At 33.8% G+C, this 21,680-nt stretch overlaps 1 protein-coding gene across 3 annotated transcripts in view; it reads left to right on the top strand.

The window, feature by feature from the left end:
- The window catches only part of LOC129980549 (apoptosis-stimulating of p53 protein 1-like), a 599,431-nt gene that overhangs the window by 570,585 nt on the left and 7,166 nt on the right, over nucleotides 1-21,680 (top strand). For all 3 annotated transcript variants that reach the window (XM_056090899.1, XM_056090900.1, XM_056090901.1), the window contains 6 exons: nucleotides 5,251-5,441; nucleotides 9,417-10,037; nucleotides 12,527-12,909; nucleotides 15,905-16,311; nucleotides 17,585-17,877; nucleotides 19,712-19,845. In XM_056090899.1, coding sequence (XP_055946874.1) covers nucleotides 5,251-5,441; nucleotides 9,417-10,037; nucleotides 12,527-12,909; nucleotides 15,905-16,311; nucleotides 17,585-17,877; nucleotides 19,712-19,845 — 2,029 coding nt within the window. The remainder of the gene's footprint in view (nucleotides 1-5,250; nucleotides 5,442-9,416; nucleotides 10,038-12,526; nucleotides 12,910-15,904; nucleotides 16,312-17,584; nucleotides 17,878-19,711; nucleotides 19,846-21,680) is intronic.

Raw genomic sequence — 21,680 nt, 5'->3', positions numbered from 1 at the left:
TTAAAATGTATGACATTCTGAATTAATTACGAAATCTTAATAATAAGTGCAATAACATTGTATCATTATTATACGAAAATGTTTCGCGTAAAGATTGACACATAACAAAATATGTAAATTTTCAATGTAACCAACCACCAGCTACTTTCAATTTAACCATAGTTACATATGTCGTTTTATGACTGTATGTAGTTTAGATATTTCTGAGCTCTACGAATGTAGATATTGTTGAAAAATAGATGTTGGTGACCTCTGGGAATTTAGATATTGCTGGAGAGTTTATATTGCGGACCTCTACGAATTTAGATATTGCTAACCTCTACGAATTTAGATATTGCTAAATTCTGCGCATTTAGATATTACTGATTTCTACGAATTTAGATATTGCCGACCTCTACGAATTTTAGATATTGCTGACCTCTACGAATTTAGATACTGCTTAAAAAATAGGTATTGCTGACCTCTACGAATTTAGGTATTTCTAAGATATATATATATATATACATGACCTCTACGACTTTAGATATTGCTGAAAAAATAAGTATTGCTGACCTCTACGAATTTAGAAATTATTAAAGAGTTCATATTGCTGACCTCTACAAATTTAGATATTGCTAAACTCTGCGCATTTAGATATTGCTGAAAAATAGGTATTGTTGACCTCTACGAATTTAGATATATTTGACCTCTATGAGTATTTAGTATAAATACTCAATTTTCGTATTTAAATACTCTTATTCAAAATACAATTAAAAATTATATTTCCAATCAAGATTCGACGAATTTGGAGTAGTTATCATAATATTAAAATCGAAAATAGAAGCGAAGTGACCAAAAAGAAAAAGAGAGAAAAAAAACAGTGCTCAATAGGATTTATTCTTTGTGACAACTTCAATTAAAATGGCGGAAACTTCACAATTAAAAAAAATGATTCTAAATTCCTTTTTCAAAGAAAGAAAGAACATAAAAAAACATCCCCCTCTCCTGCCGAAATATCTCAGCTCGTTCGTTCTCCGTTTGGCCGACTTCAGTTTTTGTAAATAAACAAAACCAGTTTCCGAACCGGAACTCGTTTCCTCTCGGCGTGGTGACCAGGATGTTTCTCTCTGACCACTCGGCACTGGCTAACGAGGGCTTTCTTTCTTCTCCGAATGATTACTGAGGAATGAAAAATTTTATTATGCGTTTACACGTTTTTTTAGAAACGAAAACGTCGTTCTTTACGTTTTTTTCCCTCCTTAACACATAACATTTTAATATATTGCGGAAGTAATATGAATATTTAAAAAATGAAACGAGTTCTCGTTATTAATGACATGCTTATGTCTTTCGTTTAGGCTTAACAGTTCTTGTTAACACTTCCAACGCTACCGACGAGATATCTCGTCTTTCAGATACTTCCTTTGATATTTATCTTTTCATAGAGTTTTTATTTAATTCATCCTTAAAAATAAATGCGTTAAGATTCAAAAAATAATCTTTTTAATCGTACCAATTTAATTTCCAATTTTATCATTTTATTTGGAAGTATCAGAAAGACATCTCGTCGAGAGCGTTGAAAGTGTTAAGTGTGAAAGTGAGTACACATTTATTTGAAATGAATTTTGTATTTGAAGTGTATTTAATTTTTTGAACATGTGAAGGCAGTAGATTTTACGAAAGAATTCATTTATTTCTTATTGTTCTGCTACATGATATTAAGATAAGCTAATTAAAATTACACACATACAAAAAAAAATGGAAACATAAATTTAATCAAATACGGAACGTTCTGATTCGTCAAATCTACCCAAAGGGTAAATTTGACGTATAAGATGTATATAAAGGTATGTGGGTGCATTCGGGATGAATTTTCTGAAAAACAGTCGAAAACTGTTATATTTTTAAATATTTGTATAAAAAATGATTGAAAAAACATCTGTGAAAGCAAAATGCACCAGTTAAGTGCCAAACGTTTTTTAAAAAAATTGAGAATTTTTTTTTTTTTTTTTTTTTTTTTTTTGCTAAAAAGAGGTATAAAAGCAAAAATCTTCTAGTTTAGAAGTTTATCAAATGATATGATTTAAAATTTTGCAGATAGAATACAGAAGGAATATGTTGTCTAGTTCCTGAAGTAAAAAATAACCTGTATTTCTATCCACTCTTTAATTATTGGAGTTTGACTGATAAGTAATACGAAATTTTCAAATTTTTTTCACGTTGTGAATCAATAAAGCAACCATAAAATATTCCTAAATGAATAGATTACTTATTCTCTTACTGCTCTTATTAGATTCTCTTATTAGATTACTCTTACTTATACTCTTATTCGGGAACTGCAGAACATATTGAGAAATTCTTGTACTAAATTTGAATAAAAAATATACGTTAAAATTTAATTTATGAGGTTTTTCATTAGAAAATTTTATCATTGCTATATTTGAGAAAATAGCATCTAAAAATATAAAATAGCATTAAAACTTATGTAAATGCAAATATAAAAATCAGTGTAACTTCCCCAAATATAGACCTAGAAACAAAATTCTAACAGTTTTATAAAGAAATGTTATAAAACCGTTAGAATTTTGTTTATTTCATATATTCTTAATGTTCAAACATTTTGAATATTAAATTTAAAAAATTCATAGTTCAGCAAAAGATTCAACTTTTCAACATAGTCAAGTACTTTAATTTCTAATTACGTTTTTTCAAAAAAGTCACGTCTATTCAACGACTTTTAATTTTAACTTTATTTTTAGAATGGAATTTTATAATAAATGTATTAAAATTGCGATTGTGATAACTTAATATAGTGAGGGAGGTACATTTCTAGTGACAGTGAAATACTTTTTATGTCACGGAACGATAGCATATTTATAATCTAATTGTTAATTCAAAATTGCATATTGATATTTTTTGCTTCACGTTCAAATAATGTTAACATATTCATGGTCTAAAATTTTCATTCACTATTGCAAAGTGATGTTTTTTTACTTCACAGTGAAATAACGTTTACATAACGGAAAATGATATATTTATAATCTCAATGTTCATCCTCAATTGCTTAGATGGGTTTTTTTCGGCTTATATCATCGTAGATTCTTAGTTAACCCTTTAAAGGACCATTTTTTTTCTAGTCATATTATGTTAAAATATTTTTAGGCTTGAAATTAGAATAAGAAAAGGGATTCATTTAGCGTATGAGATAAATTTAATTTGATTCATTAATTAATTTGGTTAATTAATAATTAAGTGACAAATCAAGACACATCATTTTGTCTAAGATAAAGAACTGAAGCATCTAAGTTTCTGACTTACTAAAAAAATTTGTCAGAATTTATGTCAACCTACATAATTTCATACAAAGATTGATAAATTTGGTGAGAAGCATACTTCCCACGGCCCTAGAAAGGGTTTACCCTAGAAGGGGTGGAAGTATGGCCGGCAGATAACAGGACAGTTGACTGCCAAATTTATGAAAATACCGCATTAGTAATTTATCAATTACTAATGCGGTATTTAATTTAATTATAATTTAAAGAAGCATTTTAATCATTAACTTTTTTTTTGTATTTGGTATAAGATATTACAAAATATTCCAAATAAGTAAAAAAAAGTTATTTTATGTAGTATTAGAAATAGTATTTCAAAATATAATGCATATTCCTATTGCTTACATAGCACATGCATTATTTTTAAAAATATTTCATAATTGCTTAGTTATGTCGTTAAACCTTAATTATAAATTCAGCAAAATTTTAAAGAATTTATTTTAGTCCTTTTAAACAGGTACCTACTCATTACTAAACTGATGAAATATTTGCAGAAACATTCAAAATGATTCGAATTTTCTTTTTTAGCAATAGAATACTTTAATGTCTTGATCTAGACTGATCAAATAACGAAGCAGAATTTCCAGACAATTCTTTATTTTACAGGCCTATATATAGAAAGAACAACTTGTTCTAATCTTGGTTAAATAAATAGTTATTTATACCTGTAGTAGGAGACACAACAGTCGAAGTCGAAGGCTTTCTTGAAACTCAGTTGGTTTTCGGACTTCGAACTCGTGGGCGTAGTCCAACAGTCCGCCTGCAATTCGTTTCTTCTCTCCTCTCTAAAAACAAATCTCCAAACTTTATTTCGGCGACAATCTCCGCTTCTTAATTTACATTGGTCATTTGAGCTCTCTTTCGGCCAATCGGGGTTCAGTAATATGCTCCCTCAGTGGTGCCAGTGGGTCGTGGGAAGGTCCTTTCACAATGAGAAACATTTAGCATCCAGATGTTTGGACACCCCTTTCTCATTGAAGGTACTATCAATACCTCTTGGACGAGGAATTCCACATGTGGTCTTTCACTATAGTCGCTAATGAACAAATGTGAGTCCATCCAGGTGAAAAGATCCCCCATCTGGCTATCTCGAGAGGTTTAGTAAGTAACAGCGACGACACAGCTGGCTGTAAATGTCTTATCAGTACTGGGAAACGGGGAATGTTACAACGTAATTGTAAAAAAAGCCTCATTTTTTTTTAAATTTATTTAAAAAATGACAAAAAAATGTACTGTAATTGTTACCATTTAAAAGAAAATTTTTAAGATGTTGAAAAATTCATTTTTAAATTCTAATTATGCCAGAAATTAGGAAAGGCAAACGCCAAAATTTAACTTAATTATTAATTACCCAAAATTCTAATAAAAATTTAAGAATCAATCATACACATTTGCAGTCACTAAAGTATATCTGCGAAATTTTGGATCTCAAACGATCTACTTTATAGAGGGCCAACCCACACGCATTCTATTTTATTATTATTAGAGATTTGTGCCTTCATATATTCAATAGAATTTTAATTTTCCATATAATCGAATGTTTGTATTGTTGAATGAAAAGAATCGGCCATTTCTTGGAGAGGGACCGAAAGTTTCGTTTAACTTTTTAATTTAACAATTATAAAAACGATATTGCATTTTTGTGTATTTACATGCTGTATTAAAATGTCGTTGATTGAACGGTTCAATCAAAGGTTGTTGTTTCGCCTCTTTAATCGGAAAGATATTGTTATTAAATTTTATTTTTCTCCCATCTTTAAATTCGCCTTATAAGCGACCCAGATTATTGTTCCATTATATTTCACCAAGACTTTTCAATTTTTTTTTTCATCGTGAGTTTCAGATTACTAAATAATTAAAAAAGATTTTTTTTTCATTTTAATTAATTTAGTAAAAATTTTGTAACAGAGCTCTAAAAGTAATATGCTTCTTATTTCAGGTGCTGAATTGGAATCGATTCGAGCTCTGTTCAATGAGAAAGAAAAAGAGCTTTCGATGGCGGTGGCCAAAGTGGAGGAGCTCACGAGACAGCTCGAAGATGTGCGGAGAGGGGACGTGACGGGGTTGAAACATGGGACCACTCCGTCCCCAGCTGCCATGGAATTTCAGAAGTTGAAGAGAGAGCTTCTGGTGAGTGCATTAATTTATTAGCGGTACTTTGTAAATGAAGTGAAACACATTTTAAGTCAGAAGCGATAGAATAATCTTGATCATTGTTGTATTAGGCCAAAAGAGCGTCCACACTTTGACAAACCTCTGTATAAACGATTAATAATATTGTTTAGGAAATCTTTCGGTTGGCGAGAAGGCTATTCCGGCCTGTCCTAAGGTATTCAGATAAATATGTATCACCGAAGCACTGCCACAGCATTAGTCGGAACTATGGTTGGGTCCTAAGGACCATCACCGGCCACAGTACAACATATCCCGTAGGAGGCAAGTACCATTATCGGTAGAAAATAGCCAACCGCTCCTCATTAGTATACCCAACTGGATGCGAAAAGCAGCCACTATGTCGAGAGCTTTTCAGCCCCATTTTTAGCCCCTCCCCGGAATGATACCGTGAGAAGAAGGCAACAAGCTCAGTAACGACTAAAAACGCTTTATTCCACAAGAAAACATATAACGCGAGTAGCAAAACACAGAAGAGGCGTACACAAAGACAGAACTTGCAGAAATCAACATTAGCCGTACGCAAGCATCAAATTCCTAATAAATTATAGAATTGCACAATAGCCCCCTGATTGCAGCTGGAGAGCTCGTTCCACAATCAACTTGCCAAAAGTTAAATTCAAATAACTGGATCTCCATAGCTCTCGCGTTTTTATAATGTCATTTTCAGGATATAGGAGTTTCTAGAAAGGTCTACAACTTCCAGTTCCCAAATCGAACTATAGCCATAATTCTTGTATTTTCGAGAACCTTCATTTTGGTCACTAATTTTTCGCAAAGTTCATGGATCATTGATCTGGCATCCGTTATAATATCTATCAAACTCTCTTACCAAAACACTAACTGTGCATGGAAGCAATATTACGGGCATTTGCAGAAAAAAATTCGTAATTGTATAAAAATGTCATGCGAATAAGACTCCCGCTTTTTTTTTTTTATAATGAAGATCTTGGAAGCATAAGTTAAATTGCATTACGTCAAATGATGTCAAGCACGCATTTTCATGTCTTCTTTTGAAAATTAGAGTTCAAAAGAACAGATTTTTTTTTTTTTTTTTCACAGAACCTTTCCATCTTCATGAGTTAACACAATTCACTTCCCGTTCCTTTTATTTCTTCAAATAATTGAAAAGTCTCTTTTTCAAAGAAAGCAGCAGAAAAGATACTTATCAAATAGCCTTTTATAGTTTTAAAAGCTATAAAATGCTATTTGAAGCAAATGATTCGATTAAAGCGCAGGAAGTAATTATCTCTCTAGATACTCAGATAGTATATTTGTTCAAGCAGTGATGGAAATAATAAATCCAAGCCACAGGAAATTAAATTTACCATCGTATTCGGCCGAGGAATTTCAAAAATGGAAAGTAATTTTTCCTCCCTATTTTTCTTCCAAGATAATTACACATTTTTTTTCCAGTTAATTACGATAACTTTCCATAATTTTTGGGTGTAGATCTTTTATAAATAAACAAAGCTTCGATTTTAAGTACAGTATACTCCCGAGTATCCGGTTCGCCATTATCCGGCTTCCGTTCTATCCGGCCTTTTTTCTTTGATCGTTATTAAATGAGAAAGGCAAGGCGTTGCAGAAGCAGTCATTTATTAAGGACTTTTTCAAAAACTAAAAATTGTAAGTTTTGACTCTTATTTTAGAGTTGCCTTTGCACATCTGTGTAATCATGTATCAGTGAAAAATAAAATCAGTTTGAGTCAATCTTCTTAAGAATTTGGTCTAATATTTTGTTTATGTTTCCTGCATTTCAGTTAGGCATTACAAAATTTATGTTAAATTGTGAACAGTTTATATTGTAATGATTCAGCTTCTTCCCTGGGTGACCACTGTGACATTCCTTTTTCTCATACTCGATAATTTACATTCCGGGCCATTCTTCATCAACGAAACTCCCACAGTGTTAAGTGCCTCCAGATTGCCAAATGGAAGACCCTCCTTTTAAGTACGGTCATCTGGCCAATTAGTGCTAATCCAGATAAGGAACCACACGTGCGTTTCCCAGGGAAATAAATCGTGTCTTCGAAAGGCGAGAGTGTCAAACACTCCAGATGTCCTTCATTTTTCCCATTGTGGAGGGTGGATCATCAATGGACATTTCCCACGGGCGACCAGAGACGATTCAGGTTGTTCTGAACGGTGATTGGGTAACAGGGAGTGGACAGGAAAGGTGGAGTCTGAGAGAAAGATAAAAGGGAGATTTGTCGGAAGAAGAGAGAGAGAAGAGCTTGGTATGAAGTGGACTTCTGAGAAAAATTCAACCCGAAGGAAATTCGGTGGATTCCTAGAGCTAACCCTGCAGTAGCCTGAGACGCCAACCGCCTGTTAGCTGTTCTTGTGAAGGCGTTTTCTCCAAATTTGTTCGAGGAACTATTCTTGTTTAAATTTCGTGCTATAAATAGCATCATTCATTTAACCTAGATGAGAAAGAGTTGTTTTTATGTAATAAAGCTGTAAATAAAGAATTTGATCATAACGCTACCTGTTATTGGATCGAGACTTTACAATATCCTTTAACTTACGTATTCTCTAATGCAACGTGCAGTGCAGTAAATAAATAAAAAATAAACTACCAGTACAGAGTTTTCTATTTTGACACGTTACCGGCAACTGCTTCTATGATTCACCGGGCATTCTCCGTGGCTTAAGATAAATGGAGAGCTTAATACTTATGAAGAAGAGAGAAAATACGTAACAGAGAGTTTTGTATTCTGGTATTTTTGGCCAAAGAAATGAGTTCATAAAACTCTGGTGGACTCTGTTTGTTATCCGGCCTACCCTTCCACCACATTAGGCTGGGTACTCGGGAATATACTGTATTTCAACATTATGTGAAGTCACTTACTTTTAATTGTACGTATAGTTAATCTTGGAATTAATCGAGTACACACCATAAAAGGTATTGGCATGTTATTATTAATTGTTTTTCTTATACCTGTTTCAGACAAATCCATTTCAGCTCTGAATAGCTTAAAATCATAGAAGTGCAGTCAATACTTTGATTTTTGCCAAAAATTTAATTACAAAATCATATCATTACTTACTGAAATGTTTGCTATCAATATGCAAAAGTTTCAATATGTAATTGCGACTTGTTTATGTGTTGGTAATTAAAGTAGAAATTTTGCTCATATAATAACTGTGTTATTTAATCAAATATGTTTAAATATTATTTTACTTAGTTTCAAATGTGCATACTAAAAGAAAAATATGCTAATGTAGTATTAATTAACGATAAATATAGATAATTTTTATTTCAAATTACCAGTAAGATATTCTAAATTGAAATGGTTATTAGAATTCATTTATTTTGAATACATTAAAGATTGGCCGAAGCTCTTGGTTTAGTATAATTTAATTTTTCGTTTTGAAGCAACATTAAGGTTATTGTCATTGACTTCATAATTTTTGTACCGTGGTCAGATGACTCGGAAGACACCAGTGGGAGGACACACAGAAGATCTTGGCGCATGTGCTTTCGTTGGCCTTGGTAACGTGTTTGGAGATTTGGCGCTCATTTAAATCGGTGAAATAAACCCCTCTAGTGAAATGAAATTTCGAAAAAAGAAGATGCTAAATGATGAGAACAAATGTCAAGATTCGTGCTCGAATGCCCTTATATATCTTGAAGACACAAAGTTAATCTAACTCACTAAAATAAACTTAACTAAATAAACTCATTTAATGGTCTAGACTTAATGTTCTATAACTTTGGATTCAGAATTGATAAAACTTTGGTTTTACACATTGATTCCGATTGAATTACGAACCAACTTAGAATTAGCTTTAATATGACCATTAATGCATCTAGAACACTAACTTTTATAAGTAAATAAAAGATTATATTTATTTGTTTATATAATATTTTATTGTTGTATTGTTAACGTGATTATTGTCTATATAATGCCATTATTTCCATTCCAGTACCGATCCAAACTGAACGAGCAACAAAACGCCCGGATAGCTCAGCAGAGAGAAACCCTGGCGAGGCGGCAATCGGAAATTTCTCAGATGGACCAAAGAATCGCCGAATTACAACAGCGGCTTCAGAGGAAACGACTGCTCAACCAACAACTCAGCAGCCAACTCCACTTGGCCACTCGGAGCCGACCACGGACCAACATCGCCGCCGTGGAGCCCCTCAAAAGGGCCGCCCAGGAAGTCGAACTTATCAGAGACGATCTGAAAGTGCCCAGTGACACAGAGTTCACTCCCAACAAGAAAGATCCAAAATATCAAACGCTACCGTACAATACCAAATTTCCTCTTGGCAATAATGTTGACAGTAATCAAAAGACAGTTCACATAAATGGTAACGGAAGCGATGAAAAGCAACATATCCTGCAGAATGGTGGACCGCCACCATACCCTGAACCTCCCAGTGTCCATTCGTTACCAAATAAATCGTTGCAACCTCGAAGCACTGATGCTCTGTCGCCTAGACCTTTTGTATCGGCGTCCAGCAATTCAGCTGCAAGAGGGCCTCAACAAAGGATAACAACAACATCATCGAATGGAATCACAACAGTATCAGGGAGCACCAGTGTAAGTAGACTCTATACAATCTCCTGGCAGTTTAGTTTAGTTACATTAACGTCCCGTTTTAAAGCAACACTAGGGCTATTTTGGGACGGACCTCGTCATTTTGAACCTCGGTCAGATGACGAGGGCGATACCTGAGCTGGCAACTTCCTCCCCACACCACACCACACCACACCAGCGGGTGAACATTTGGCCCGGGCGTATTTAACATGCACCAAACCCGCTTATACGACGGTTCTTCGGTGGAATCGGATCACGAACCTGAAACCCTCCAGTTCTGAAGCCGAGACCTTACCACCAGGCCACCGCGGCCCAATCTCCTGGCAGAGCTATTGTAATACATCATGATTGGACGTAGTTGTATAAAAAAAGGAACAAATTCCAAGACAGTTTTGAGATAAGCTGCTTTTACAAAGTTATGCAGAAAAAAAAATTGTAACGCTGTATTCTCTTATAATTAATTGTAACGTTATAAATATGTGATAAGAATTACATTTGATTCGATTTTCAAAAGAGAATTATTCGCACTAGTAAATTCAAAAATAACTTTAAACAGACAATTCTTGTGTGTGTATATAATATAAAATTTATTTCGTATATCTCGAATACGGCTCTAATGATTTGGATCAAATTTTGCATTTCGATAAAGTTTTGCTTTTTACGTTTATCTATATAGGTGTTTTTCCTGAAAATGCACGCTTTTACACACACACAGGGAGGGAGAGAGAGAGAGTTTTTTGATAACTAACTATTCGAATAAGTATATTCAACTTCCGCTTCGAAGTGTGGGCAGTACATGGGTCAGAACAACACGAATAATGCATGTGTTGCGGATCCTCGGGTTCGAGTCAAGCTTTTTGCTTTATTTTTCTACTTATGTATTTATTTTTAATATTTTTACTTTTTAAGCTTGTCTATATAATTTTACAGGAAAAAAAAACTTAACTTAATATTAAAACCTTTTTCTATCTGCTTTCATGCTGACGATGTCATATAACGCCATTTCACTATGGTTAAACTGAGTATAAGCTCAAAAATACAAATAATGATTGATAAATTGTAAAATGCATACTGTAATATAGCAGATTGTTTCGAATAACATGTTAAACTCAGCGCATTCATGATTCCATTTTATTTAAATGAGCAGTTGAAGATTGAAAAATATTCATATATAATCAGTATGTGTTTCGTATCTAAATATTTCCTCCAAAAGAAAAAACATGATTTTAGAAAAAAACCTGCCGAGCGAGGCTTGGTTTTCCAGATATTCCGAAATATACAAAATGGAAATTAGTTTCTAATTCTTTTTACTATATTCATTTCGTTATTGTACCTTTTTAAAATGTGCTGATTTTACCATCAATAATTCCTGTCCTTGTGATAGAAGACTAGACTATCGTTGCTTAGTTTAGTTTAGTTATATTAACGTCACGTTGTAAGGTGTATGTACACACTTTAAACTTCGAAAATCGTTCAAAATACCGAATATTTTTTATTGCTTAATAATGTTCTCTGATCCTTTAGCTTTCAAACGATACTAAGACGTTGTCAATATTCGAAATATTTCTCGAGTTATAATTATTTTTCTTGAGGCGCTTTCATTAAAAACTCTAGTTACGGTTTTTTTAAACTCATTTTATGAAGAATGATATTTTTGAACTATGTTGCTTCCTTCAAACAATCATAACTGAACAAGAAATGAACCAAATACAATTATTTATATATCAAAGTTATATTTATAGAAATAAAGTTTTTATAGCTATTTAAAAGTTAAAATGACAGAAAAAATCTCGCTTCTTCTATTCATCGTTAATGAAAAAATTGTTAAAAAAAAACTATAAATTTTTATAACTTGATTGAGGCAGACAACATGAAGACTCATATTAGGCATCATTTCGAACTAGAATCGTGTGCCTGTACAAATTAGAATTTAAGATATCATGTTTCAAAAAATAGGCTAATTAGCTCATTTAATATTATTTAATTAATTAATAATTAGTGTAATATGGTTTTTCTCACTAAAATGAGTTTTAACATATATTAATGACCTACTGTGTAAAAACTGGATTTTTAAAGATAAAATTTTAAAAAAAATCTTCTAGTGTCTGCGTACACCAAAAGACTATTGTTGCAAATTATCAAATTGCAAATTGCAAAATATCGTTGCAAATTTTATACCTCTATATGATCTTGTGGTAGTAATACTGTAATATAAGTAACAGTATTAAAAAAATATTTATGAATTATTTATTTATTATATTATAATTAAAGTCTAGGTTGTCTATGTTAAATAAAACCTTTTAAATACTTTATTTCAATCCAGTGTCATCCTTGTTTGGTATAATGCAAACCAAACAAAGACGCTACTATCAATCCTTTTGAACTTCAATTATTTAGAAGTATAGGCTCCAGAAACTCGTTAAAAAACGGACTGATTAAAATTTATCAATTTATATGATATAAAGTATGTCATAATTTTTTTTAAATTATAGGTCATTACATCACAACCCAAATCTAATTCTATCGGACCTCCATCGACGGTACGATCCAAAACTCCAGTGAGCTTTCCTAACCATCAAGTTATTCTTCCTCCAACAGTGATGACCTCTGGTCAGTCAGGGATCCCGCGAACCATACCTCAGACTCCGGCAAGGCAGCATCCTGCGCCGAGTTACAGCTACGCTCGAGCAAGGAGTAACGAAAACGCGTTGGCCAATCAAAAGCCGGCTGTTCCTCCGAAACCTGGAACTCCCAGAAAGCCAGTTCTCCCACCACGCCAACTTCATGGTGCTGTGCACACTCCACCTAAGCCAGACACTGTGGATCAGGCTCTTTCTGTTTTGAAAGGCGATATTCGCAGTTCTGACAGTCAACGGTAAGTACTACTACATTTGATCTGATTTTACTCGTTTCTGTTTATATCCCCGCAGAGGGCACATATACTGTGAATTATATTATTGATCGCCGGCGTCCTGGCATAGGGGTAGCGCGTCTTCCCCGTGATCTGGGCGTCCCGGGTTCGAGTCACGGTTTGGGCATGGTTGTTCTTCTGTTGTTCTATCTGTGAGATGTGTGAATGTGCCCTCCTGTAAAAAGGGGTTGTGCAAGCGAATGAGTGATGCGTGAGTAGCAAAGTCGTACTCTTGGCCCTAGTTGGCGCTGCTATAAAAAATAAGAGACGTTCCCCTCAGGCTTAAATCGCTGTCTTCGTAACAGCGGGCTTGTCAGTGGCAAGTGCCATAAGAAACAAACAACAAACAATATTATTGATCAAAGCTGTTGACGTCATTCTTCCAAAAACGTGAATTTTTAATGTGTCGGAAGATTTTTGGATTAGGTTGAGGTTATAACTGTCTTGATAGCAATTGCATAAGGGAATGTCATATCAAAAAAAAAAAAAAAAATTGTTAGCCATAGTTGGTTTTTTTGGCATCAAATATTTTTCATCTAAAAATTGTGTGTCTTAACTTTGGAAAATCTTTAGAAAAAGTTGACGCTGCAGTATTTTTAAAGTGTCTCAAATATGCTTATTAAAATTTAAGTCCCTGGCCACATCATGGGTACTACCTTCTTCGCCTGGAAACTAATCGACAGATTTAGCCCTATAGTGCCTTGCCAACTAACTCGTCCCAATTATCACCATCTAACCATACTCTCGCAAAGAAAAACATAAATATAAACCACAGGACTCAGACAATAGCTACAGATTTCTTCTACAATGTTTGTATGTGTTATATAGATGTTAGCAATTTAATTCATCAATTTTTATCATTTTTCAGGGTTTTCTTCTTCTTTTGTCTCTATTTAGTAATCTCTATATAGTTTACCCACAGCTAACAGCCTCAAAAATGTAAAGAGGTTGTATCTGTAAATATCAACATTTATTTCTAAGATCAAACCTTTGTCGCCATTTGTTTTTAGGTATTTTCGTTTCCTTCATTTAATTATTACTTTGCTAAAATCTTAAATATGACTGTGCAGGATGTGACACCGATGGGATTCTCTGTGAAGATCCTTGGATGGTTTGTCATATCTTTCTTGCTTTTTTCACCCTTCTTTTCCTTCCATCTTGTGCTCATCCAACTGTTTAGATAAGTCAGTGTTATAGGCATCGCGGACGCAGGATGGCGTCGTGTCATGTGGAAGTGGAATGAATTTAGACAACGTAGAGGATCCTCGGAGGACGTTCAGGTTTTGCTCTACTTTTCCTAAAATACTTCAGATATGTAGGACTTAACTTCTGTAATTCTATGGGCATTATCTTTTTCATTAGAAGCTTTCCAAGAAGTTTAGTTTTGTGGTGCTTTGCATTATTATTCAATCAATGCGGGTACTGGATGTTTCTAAAAAATTTCTGTCCTTTATAATGTCATTGAAAGGGTTCGATAATGTGCATTAATTAATCCTTCTCTTACGATCATCAATGCCACTATTAACAATGAGATCGATTTACTAAAAATAAGATTTCATCTATGGTCATTGGAAGGAGATCTATGCCACTGATTAAAATAGCACAATTGAAGGAGATCTAAACTATTGCTCAAAGATTTATTGTTTTACGCGATTCTACATATATTATCGGTTCTGGTCGCCAGAGCCTGACTAAGGCAGGGGTATACGGGGCAGTTGTCCGCATATCAGAGGGGGCACTCCCCCAAATGGAATAGAAAGTTTATTTTACATTTCCTTCTTTAATGAACTGGAATTTGAATAATGAATCGGTTTGGATATTGTCTATTCTCTAAATGCACATGACTTGTCTATGCTGGTTTTTGTTAATTAATTCAAATTTCTAATAAGGCCTTTACATTTTCTAATTATAAATTTAAATAGCATTTTTGTCAAATTTTGGCTCTTTAGATGTGCTATATCCTTTTAATGATGGAAATAGAATTGTCAGAAATGGACTGAACTTTCTTTCGTCTGACCATTGGAGGGGGGGGGGAGACTTTATAGCTATTTTAGGTTCTAATCAATTTTTCTTATACTGTAAGTTACTATAATGAGGTGAGAAGTTTTTGCCCCGGGCCCCAATTTGGCTAAGTCGGGCCTTGCTGGTCGCTAAGGTCTTAAAAGAGATCCTAACTTGCTATCTCTATGTGGCACTAGCTGTTGTAGTTTTTGGATGAACATTCTGGTTGTGTTATATGTAGTGATATTGATATAGAAAGCTGCATATCATTTTTCGAGATATTCAAACGATATTTGCTTGAGACTGTGAAAATTTTTGTGGAGGACAGTCACTTTCGTATTTAAATCAACTTAATTATTTTAAATTACCATACGTTTTGCCTGTAGTTTAATATATGATCGTAAATTTTGTTTACCCGCTTTTAAAACTTGAAATTGTCGCAACATATTTCAATCCGAACTATTATAAGTTTTTAATCCATTTAACCATGTTGTGATCCAGGTGTAAATAGAGAAAGGGCAACGGAATTATAAATTAAATTTTATTATTTTGAGTAATATGCTATACTAAATAATTTCTTACATATTTCGAATTTTTGGCCAATTTCGTATTTTATCCCTAAATAACCTTTTTTTTTTTTTTTTCCCCTACCTTAAGAAAATTAAAAATATTTGATATATTTCTATCATTGTTCCTCAAATTATATACGAGGTTAATATAAAAAATATCATTTTTAGCTATTTTGAATATTTGGAAAAAACATCTAAATTTCCAACACCAAATATATAATATTCCTTTTACAGTTCATCAGACATAGTTATTTCAAAATTCTAGGCTCAGCGTTATGAATACTATATCTGTGCCAAGCGTTAAAAACATATAGGGAATCGAATTGCTTGGTAAATTATTTTTAACAACACAATTCATGTAAAAACTTCACATCTTAATTTTATTTCAGGCAAGTTCCTCCAACAAGTCTGCACCAACGCCTCGCCCCATCAGTGTACGGACATCACCCTCTAGCTAAAGGCGAATCATCAGACGCCAGCTCTAATTCGACCGAAAATGAAGCTCGGAGCTCTCCGCAAAACCGTCTTCCTGTCAACGGCAATATCACCAACCACAATGCAGAAAGCAATAACGTGCACATATCGCTGAACCGGCGCATTGGCATGCCGCCCGCCTTTTACTTCCCAGAGAACCAGACCCCTCCCTCCGATTTGAATGGAACGGACCCTTCATCTATGGCCAAGCGCCGGCCTTTCTCGCAAGAAGAGATGCAACTGCTCAAGCTGGAGATACCGTCATCGGAAAATGAGATGCATTCGCCAAAAACTTCATCCAATAGCGTGGCTGAGAAAACCAGTAAGATATTTCAATCTTAATTCTTAATTATTTGCCGTCTTCTGACGGTTCTCGCCATGTTTGATCTAGTGTATCTTGTTTAGTCTGTAAGTCCAGTTTAGTTATATTTATGTCCCCTTCTAGAGCAACACGAGGTCATTTTGCAGGGTGGACCTCGTAATTTTGAATTGTAGTTCAGGTAGCGAGAATGATACCTGAAACCTCACCTTTTAGTGCTCTCTCCATACTTATGTTCCGCATCAATGATAGGACATTCGATCTCAATAAATTTAACGTACACCCGACTTAATACTTCGTCTTGCGGGTTTCAAACTTGGAAAAAATAATGCCAAGAACTTAACACTAGGACATCACTTCTCCGTCTTAAGAAATCGTGATCAAAATGGAGTTTTGCATGTGTTGTTGGTCAAAGCGGGGTGTAGCATACTTCTTTTGTCGAGTCGAATCTAATTGGAGCTGCCAATAAATTAGGGTTGGTTACTTTCCTATAAAACTTTCAGTTGAAACTTATCTATATCAGTATTCAGCTTGGAGTTTGACCTGGAGAAATCTTAATATCAGCAACTCTTTTTCTTAAAACTTGTGCCGGTCTGCCAGTTTTCGAATACTGACAATTTTGGTCAGCCTTCTTCTACAGATTCGTGTTTCTCTGTCACGCCTTACTTTAATCGTCTTGTTCTTCTCCACCAGCGCGACAGCCACGGATGTGTTCTGACTTTCCTCAGAATTCCATTCCTTGCAGTCCTGTTCATGGTTAAAGTTTTCCAATTGCCAACCTAATATTTTCAAGTTTTTTCCCAGGCAGTCAGTTCACCAGGTTTTGGTCTAACTTTTTGTCGGTTTCCTAATACTTTAACCACTTGTCTCTATATTCTTGCTGTATTATACTGAATGAATTTGGCCTATAAATTTATTATCCATAGTAAAAAATGTCCGCAGGCCATAGTCCGACGTCCACAGGCGAGAGTGGTCCTACAATGGGTCAGATGGCATTTACAATCATTTCCGAACGACAATGGGAACGGGGCTTAAGTTGTTAAATCTTTGATGATTGTTTTCAATTAAAAATATTTATTATTTTTTATTCTTTGTTTTTACCATCTTCGCATAAAATGAATCCGCGAAAGTTTATATTCGAAACTAATTTTGTAATTGTGAGAAACTATGAATGACATTTTAATTAATTACTAATCTAAAACAATTACTCTTCCCAGTGACTTTTCCAAATAATCTAAAGTTCGTCTAATTTTGTTATTTAATTGCCTCTTTTCAGAAGATCAAGATATCAAACCTTCATCTCCAGAATCCCCCTCTGAGCAATCGGGGAGCAGTTCTGTGCAGTCGTCGTCCCTGTCACCCGACTCCACGGACCGGAGTGCATCGGACATCGAACAGTTCTCGGACAAACCGAGTGTCGGAGCGGCCATGCGCAGAGTTAAGAAAGGAAACCTGAAGACCAAAGGGGCCGCCAAAAACCCCCGACGCGTCAGCTTTGATCCTTTGGCACTTCTTTTGGACGCTGCGCTTGAAGGAGAATTAGAGCTTGTCAAGAAGACTGCAAAAGAAGTGAGCTTTATATAAGAACTTTCCGCATTATTTCAATTTTAAGTTGTTTTTTTTAATTATCTTATTGGGTTATCTCAAAAAGTGCAATGATATATCATTTCCTTAAATATTGCACCAATATACCCCAATTACTTAACTTTATTAAATAAGGTGGGCAATGTTATGAAAACACTTTGACTCCTATGGTTTATTAGTGGAAGTTTGAAAAATTAAATTTTTATATGGGCCTCTTTCTATAAAAATATCAAGTGGTAAAATGATTTTCATATATTCATCATGCGCTCATAAACTTTTCCAAAAATGAAAATAAAATTATTTCGTCGCATATGTGAGGCACATTACATCCAGCTCACCTTTCTTAAAAATACTTGTAAATTTCTTAATTTTTAATTAACAACATCTACAGAAGAAGACAAAATGCCTTTGTACACAAGTCTACGTTATTTAATGAAATATTGTAAATGGAAGTATACGTCGAGATACAATATTCAAGGACACTAGTCATTATTACTCTTTTTCTGGAGATACCATGTATACCCGAAATCGGTCGGTTTATGTGCTCTTCCTTTCATACATCATCAAATCAATACACTCTAGTTAATACATTTCTCAATAATAGTTTTGTCCGAAATTAACTGAATAGCATGATCTGAATTCATTCTGTTCGATTTCAAAAAACTTGTGTTTTATACCTCGCATTTTAATGTTAGCTTAAAGTAGTTTTAAATTTTGATTTGATGGTGTTTGCGCTTTCTTTGCCCATTCTATTAGAAAATTTTCTAAATAAGACTAAGAGGAGTGGTCCATTCGAAACTTTCTTGCATACTCTAAAAAAAATTATGACCTCCCTCCATTCGTAGTGCCAATATATGAGCCGTTTCTGGTGTAGTGAATAGCTTATAAGCCAGTTAACAGCTATGCTACCCGAACAATCATTTTGTATCATGGTCATGTTACTGGACTGCGAACCACAAGGTCCCAGGTTCTACCCTCGCTCATCACAATCCGCTACATTGGTGACCCGGACGTAGTAGGGTCCATGTAGGGATTGGAAAGTCCATGTTTGGTGTTGGACTCCAATCATGATTCCTTCTTATTACAAAAATAATTTTGTTATTTTAGCATTTAGATAGAACATATTTACGCCCTACGAGCTGAGCCTGACCGCGTGTCGACGATTGAGTGTCGAGAGTATCGTACGAGTTTGCTTTCGATTAAGATTACGATAGTTCCCGTTAGTTTCCCGTTACGTCACACTAGATCAGGATCGGCTCATAGGTTACAATTATTTGTATTCACTACACTGGCAACACCTTAAATGACTGTATAATATTAGAAGGATACTTTAATTAAATAAAAACGAATGTTTTCAAGTTGTTCACTGGATTAAGTTTATTTTAATAAATAAAACTAGACGCCTTCAGAGACCAGTTCCTAATATATTAATTATATTTTGTTATTTTAACCAACTTTGATGAACTAGTGCGATGTTAGATTAAAGAGCGAACATTAAATTAGCACAATAAGCACTGAGTACTGGTTGTTTAACTATGTCCACATATTGTATTGATAAAATTGGCGAATTCGGATCAATTGTTTGCTTGTCTCTGGGGACTTCATCGAAGTTATATTTTGCTATATCTTTCGAAAATGGAGGGGGTGGGTCAGGCTATCATTTATGATTTATCTATGAGTCATATTTTCATATGAAACAAAAATTGTCGAAATCAGTCCTGTGGTTGGGATTGGGGAATCGCTTTATGGTTTTTCTGATTATTTTAAATATGTAGATTAATAAATAACCTTTGACTTTAAGACCTATCTTGAATTCCAGGTCCCAAATCCAAGTGCAGCGAACGATGAAGGAATTACGGCTCTCCATAACGCCATTTGTGCCGGCCATCTAGAGATTGTGAAGTTTCTGGTGGAATTCGGCTGCGATGTGAACGCGCAAGACAGCGACGGATGGTATGCTTTCACGCATTCATTTTTAAAAATTATATTCTGATTACTGTTATTGACAAAATAGAATTTCATTCAGCCTTAAAAGTCAATATTTCTGATTATTTATCAATACTTAGAAGACAATTTTATCTTTTAAGCATTGGTAAATGTTCGGAAATGTTAATTTTTGAATCTCGCAGCATATGCAACCTTAACTCTATCAATACTAAAAGTCCCTAAACGCCAATTCAGCGAAATTATGGCAGACGCCCTAGGAGTTTGTTTATCACTGAAAAGAATTCCTCTCTCTTTCGTTATGTGGGATTGATTGAATATCCGAAGTGTCTGCTTTGTTCGTTAGAGATGCTCGCCTAGATGGATTTGGAGACAGAGAGATTTTTTGAGAATACTCGAAAGATGTCCAAACATATTTTTACCGATTAGCTATCAACCGAATGTTTTTTTTTAATAGCAAGATCTTAAAAAGGCGGACTATCACTGCTTTTTTTTTTTTTTTTTTTTTAACTTTTGGGAGGGGACAGTGTAAGGAATTTTTCTTATCATTGAGAGAGAAATTCGGGCTTTCCAGTATTCTGAGGTACAAGAATTCTAATGATCTTAGGAATGAGAAGGTTAAATATTTACAATGTATTTCGCGTTACAAAATATTTTCTGTGACATGTTTACCGGGTTCCCGTAAATTTTGTTTCATAATTCGTCTTAAAAAAAGAACTCTAATGATTATTCGGTGAGAAATGTTTAAAACATTTAATAGATGCTGATTGTTTATATATATTATAGATAATATATAAAATATATTCCACTCTTTTGCTGAATTTAAAATATAGTGAATTATTAAGTTCTTAATATAACCATTTTAAACAATTTGTTGAACTTTTAATAGCCTTAAAATAAAGGTGCTCAAATATTCAGTATTCACCAGAGGAAAAAAAAAAACTGCAACATTAAAAATAATTAAATTTATAAATTTCATAGCTCAAAAAGTTTTAATCTAAAAAAAATGGAATTTTTGTTTGTTTAAAACATAGTACCTCAAGAGTATTTTATTTAATATTAGCTGCCTTTGGCGACCAGCCGGTTCGCCAATCTTAATGCTCGTTAAAATTTTAATTAATAAATATTTTACGTAATTCCTACTTTAATAGCTTCTTCATTAAAATATTTTAAAACTTCAAATTTCAATTCACTCATAATATTATAAAGGCCTTTATATAATTATTATAAAGGCCATAATGTAATCTGTATCTCTCTAATTTTCTCTTAGCTCCCGTAGAATTTATGCTTTAAATTAAAGTGGAAATGATTAATCTGCAATTAATAAAATAATATTTTTTACTGAAACAAAGCATATTTTTTTGTAATATGATTACTGAAAACAGTCACTGAGCATTTAAACCTTATGGGCACTAAAGAATATCTTTCTTAATTTATGTAATATCTCAAGAATGTGTCAACAAATTTTTTCAGATTCATCATGAGCAGGTCTATTAATTAACGATGTTTAATTTTAAATGCATCAAACACTAAGAAAATAAACAGAATCGTTTAAAATAATCGGTCGAAAACAGGTGAAAAAAATTACTTAAAAACGATGAACTTAAACTAACATAAATACAATTTAATTACAAAAGCATACAACTAACCTAAAAATAATTTAAATCAAGTCCGCTTCACAGAGAAAGAGATCTACTCTCTGTGGTCCGCTTCCGTTGAAAAAAAAATGTAAACAATCAGAACACAATGCAAATGCTTGAATTTTTCTACGCCAGTTGGCGTAACGCTATGCAGATTAGAAATTTTTAATTTCCTTTATTCTGCTTTATTTTAATTCAAAAGTA

The sequence above is a fragment of the Argiope bruennichi genome, chromosome 8 (assembly GCF_947563725.1).
Source record: "Argiope bruennichi chromosome 8, qqArgBrue1.1, whole genome shotgun sequence".
Taxonomy (NCBI): Eukaryota; Metazoa; Arthropoda; class Arachnida; order Araneae; family Araneidae; genus Argiope; species Argiope bruennichi.
Note: the sequence above shows the minus strand (reverse complement) of the source record. Positions and strands in the feature narration are given on the sequence as shown.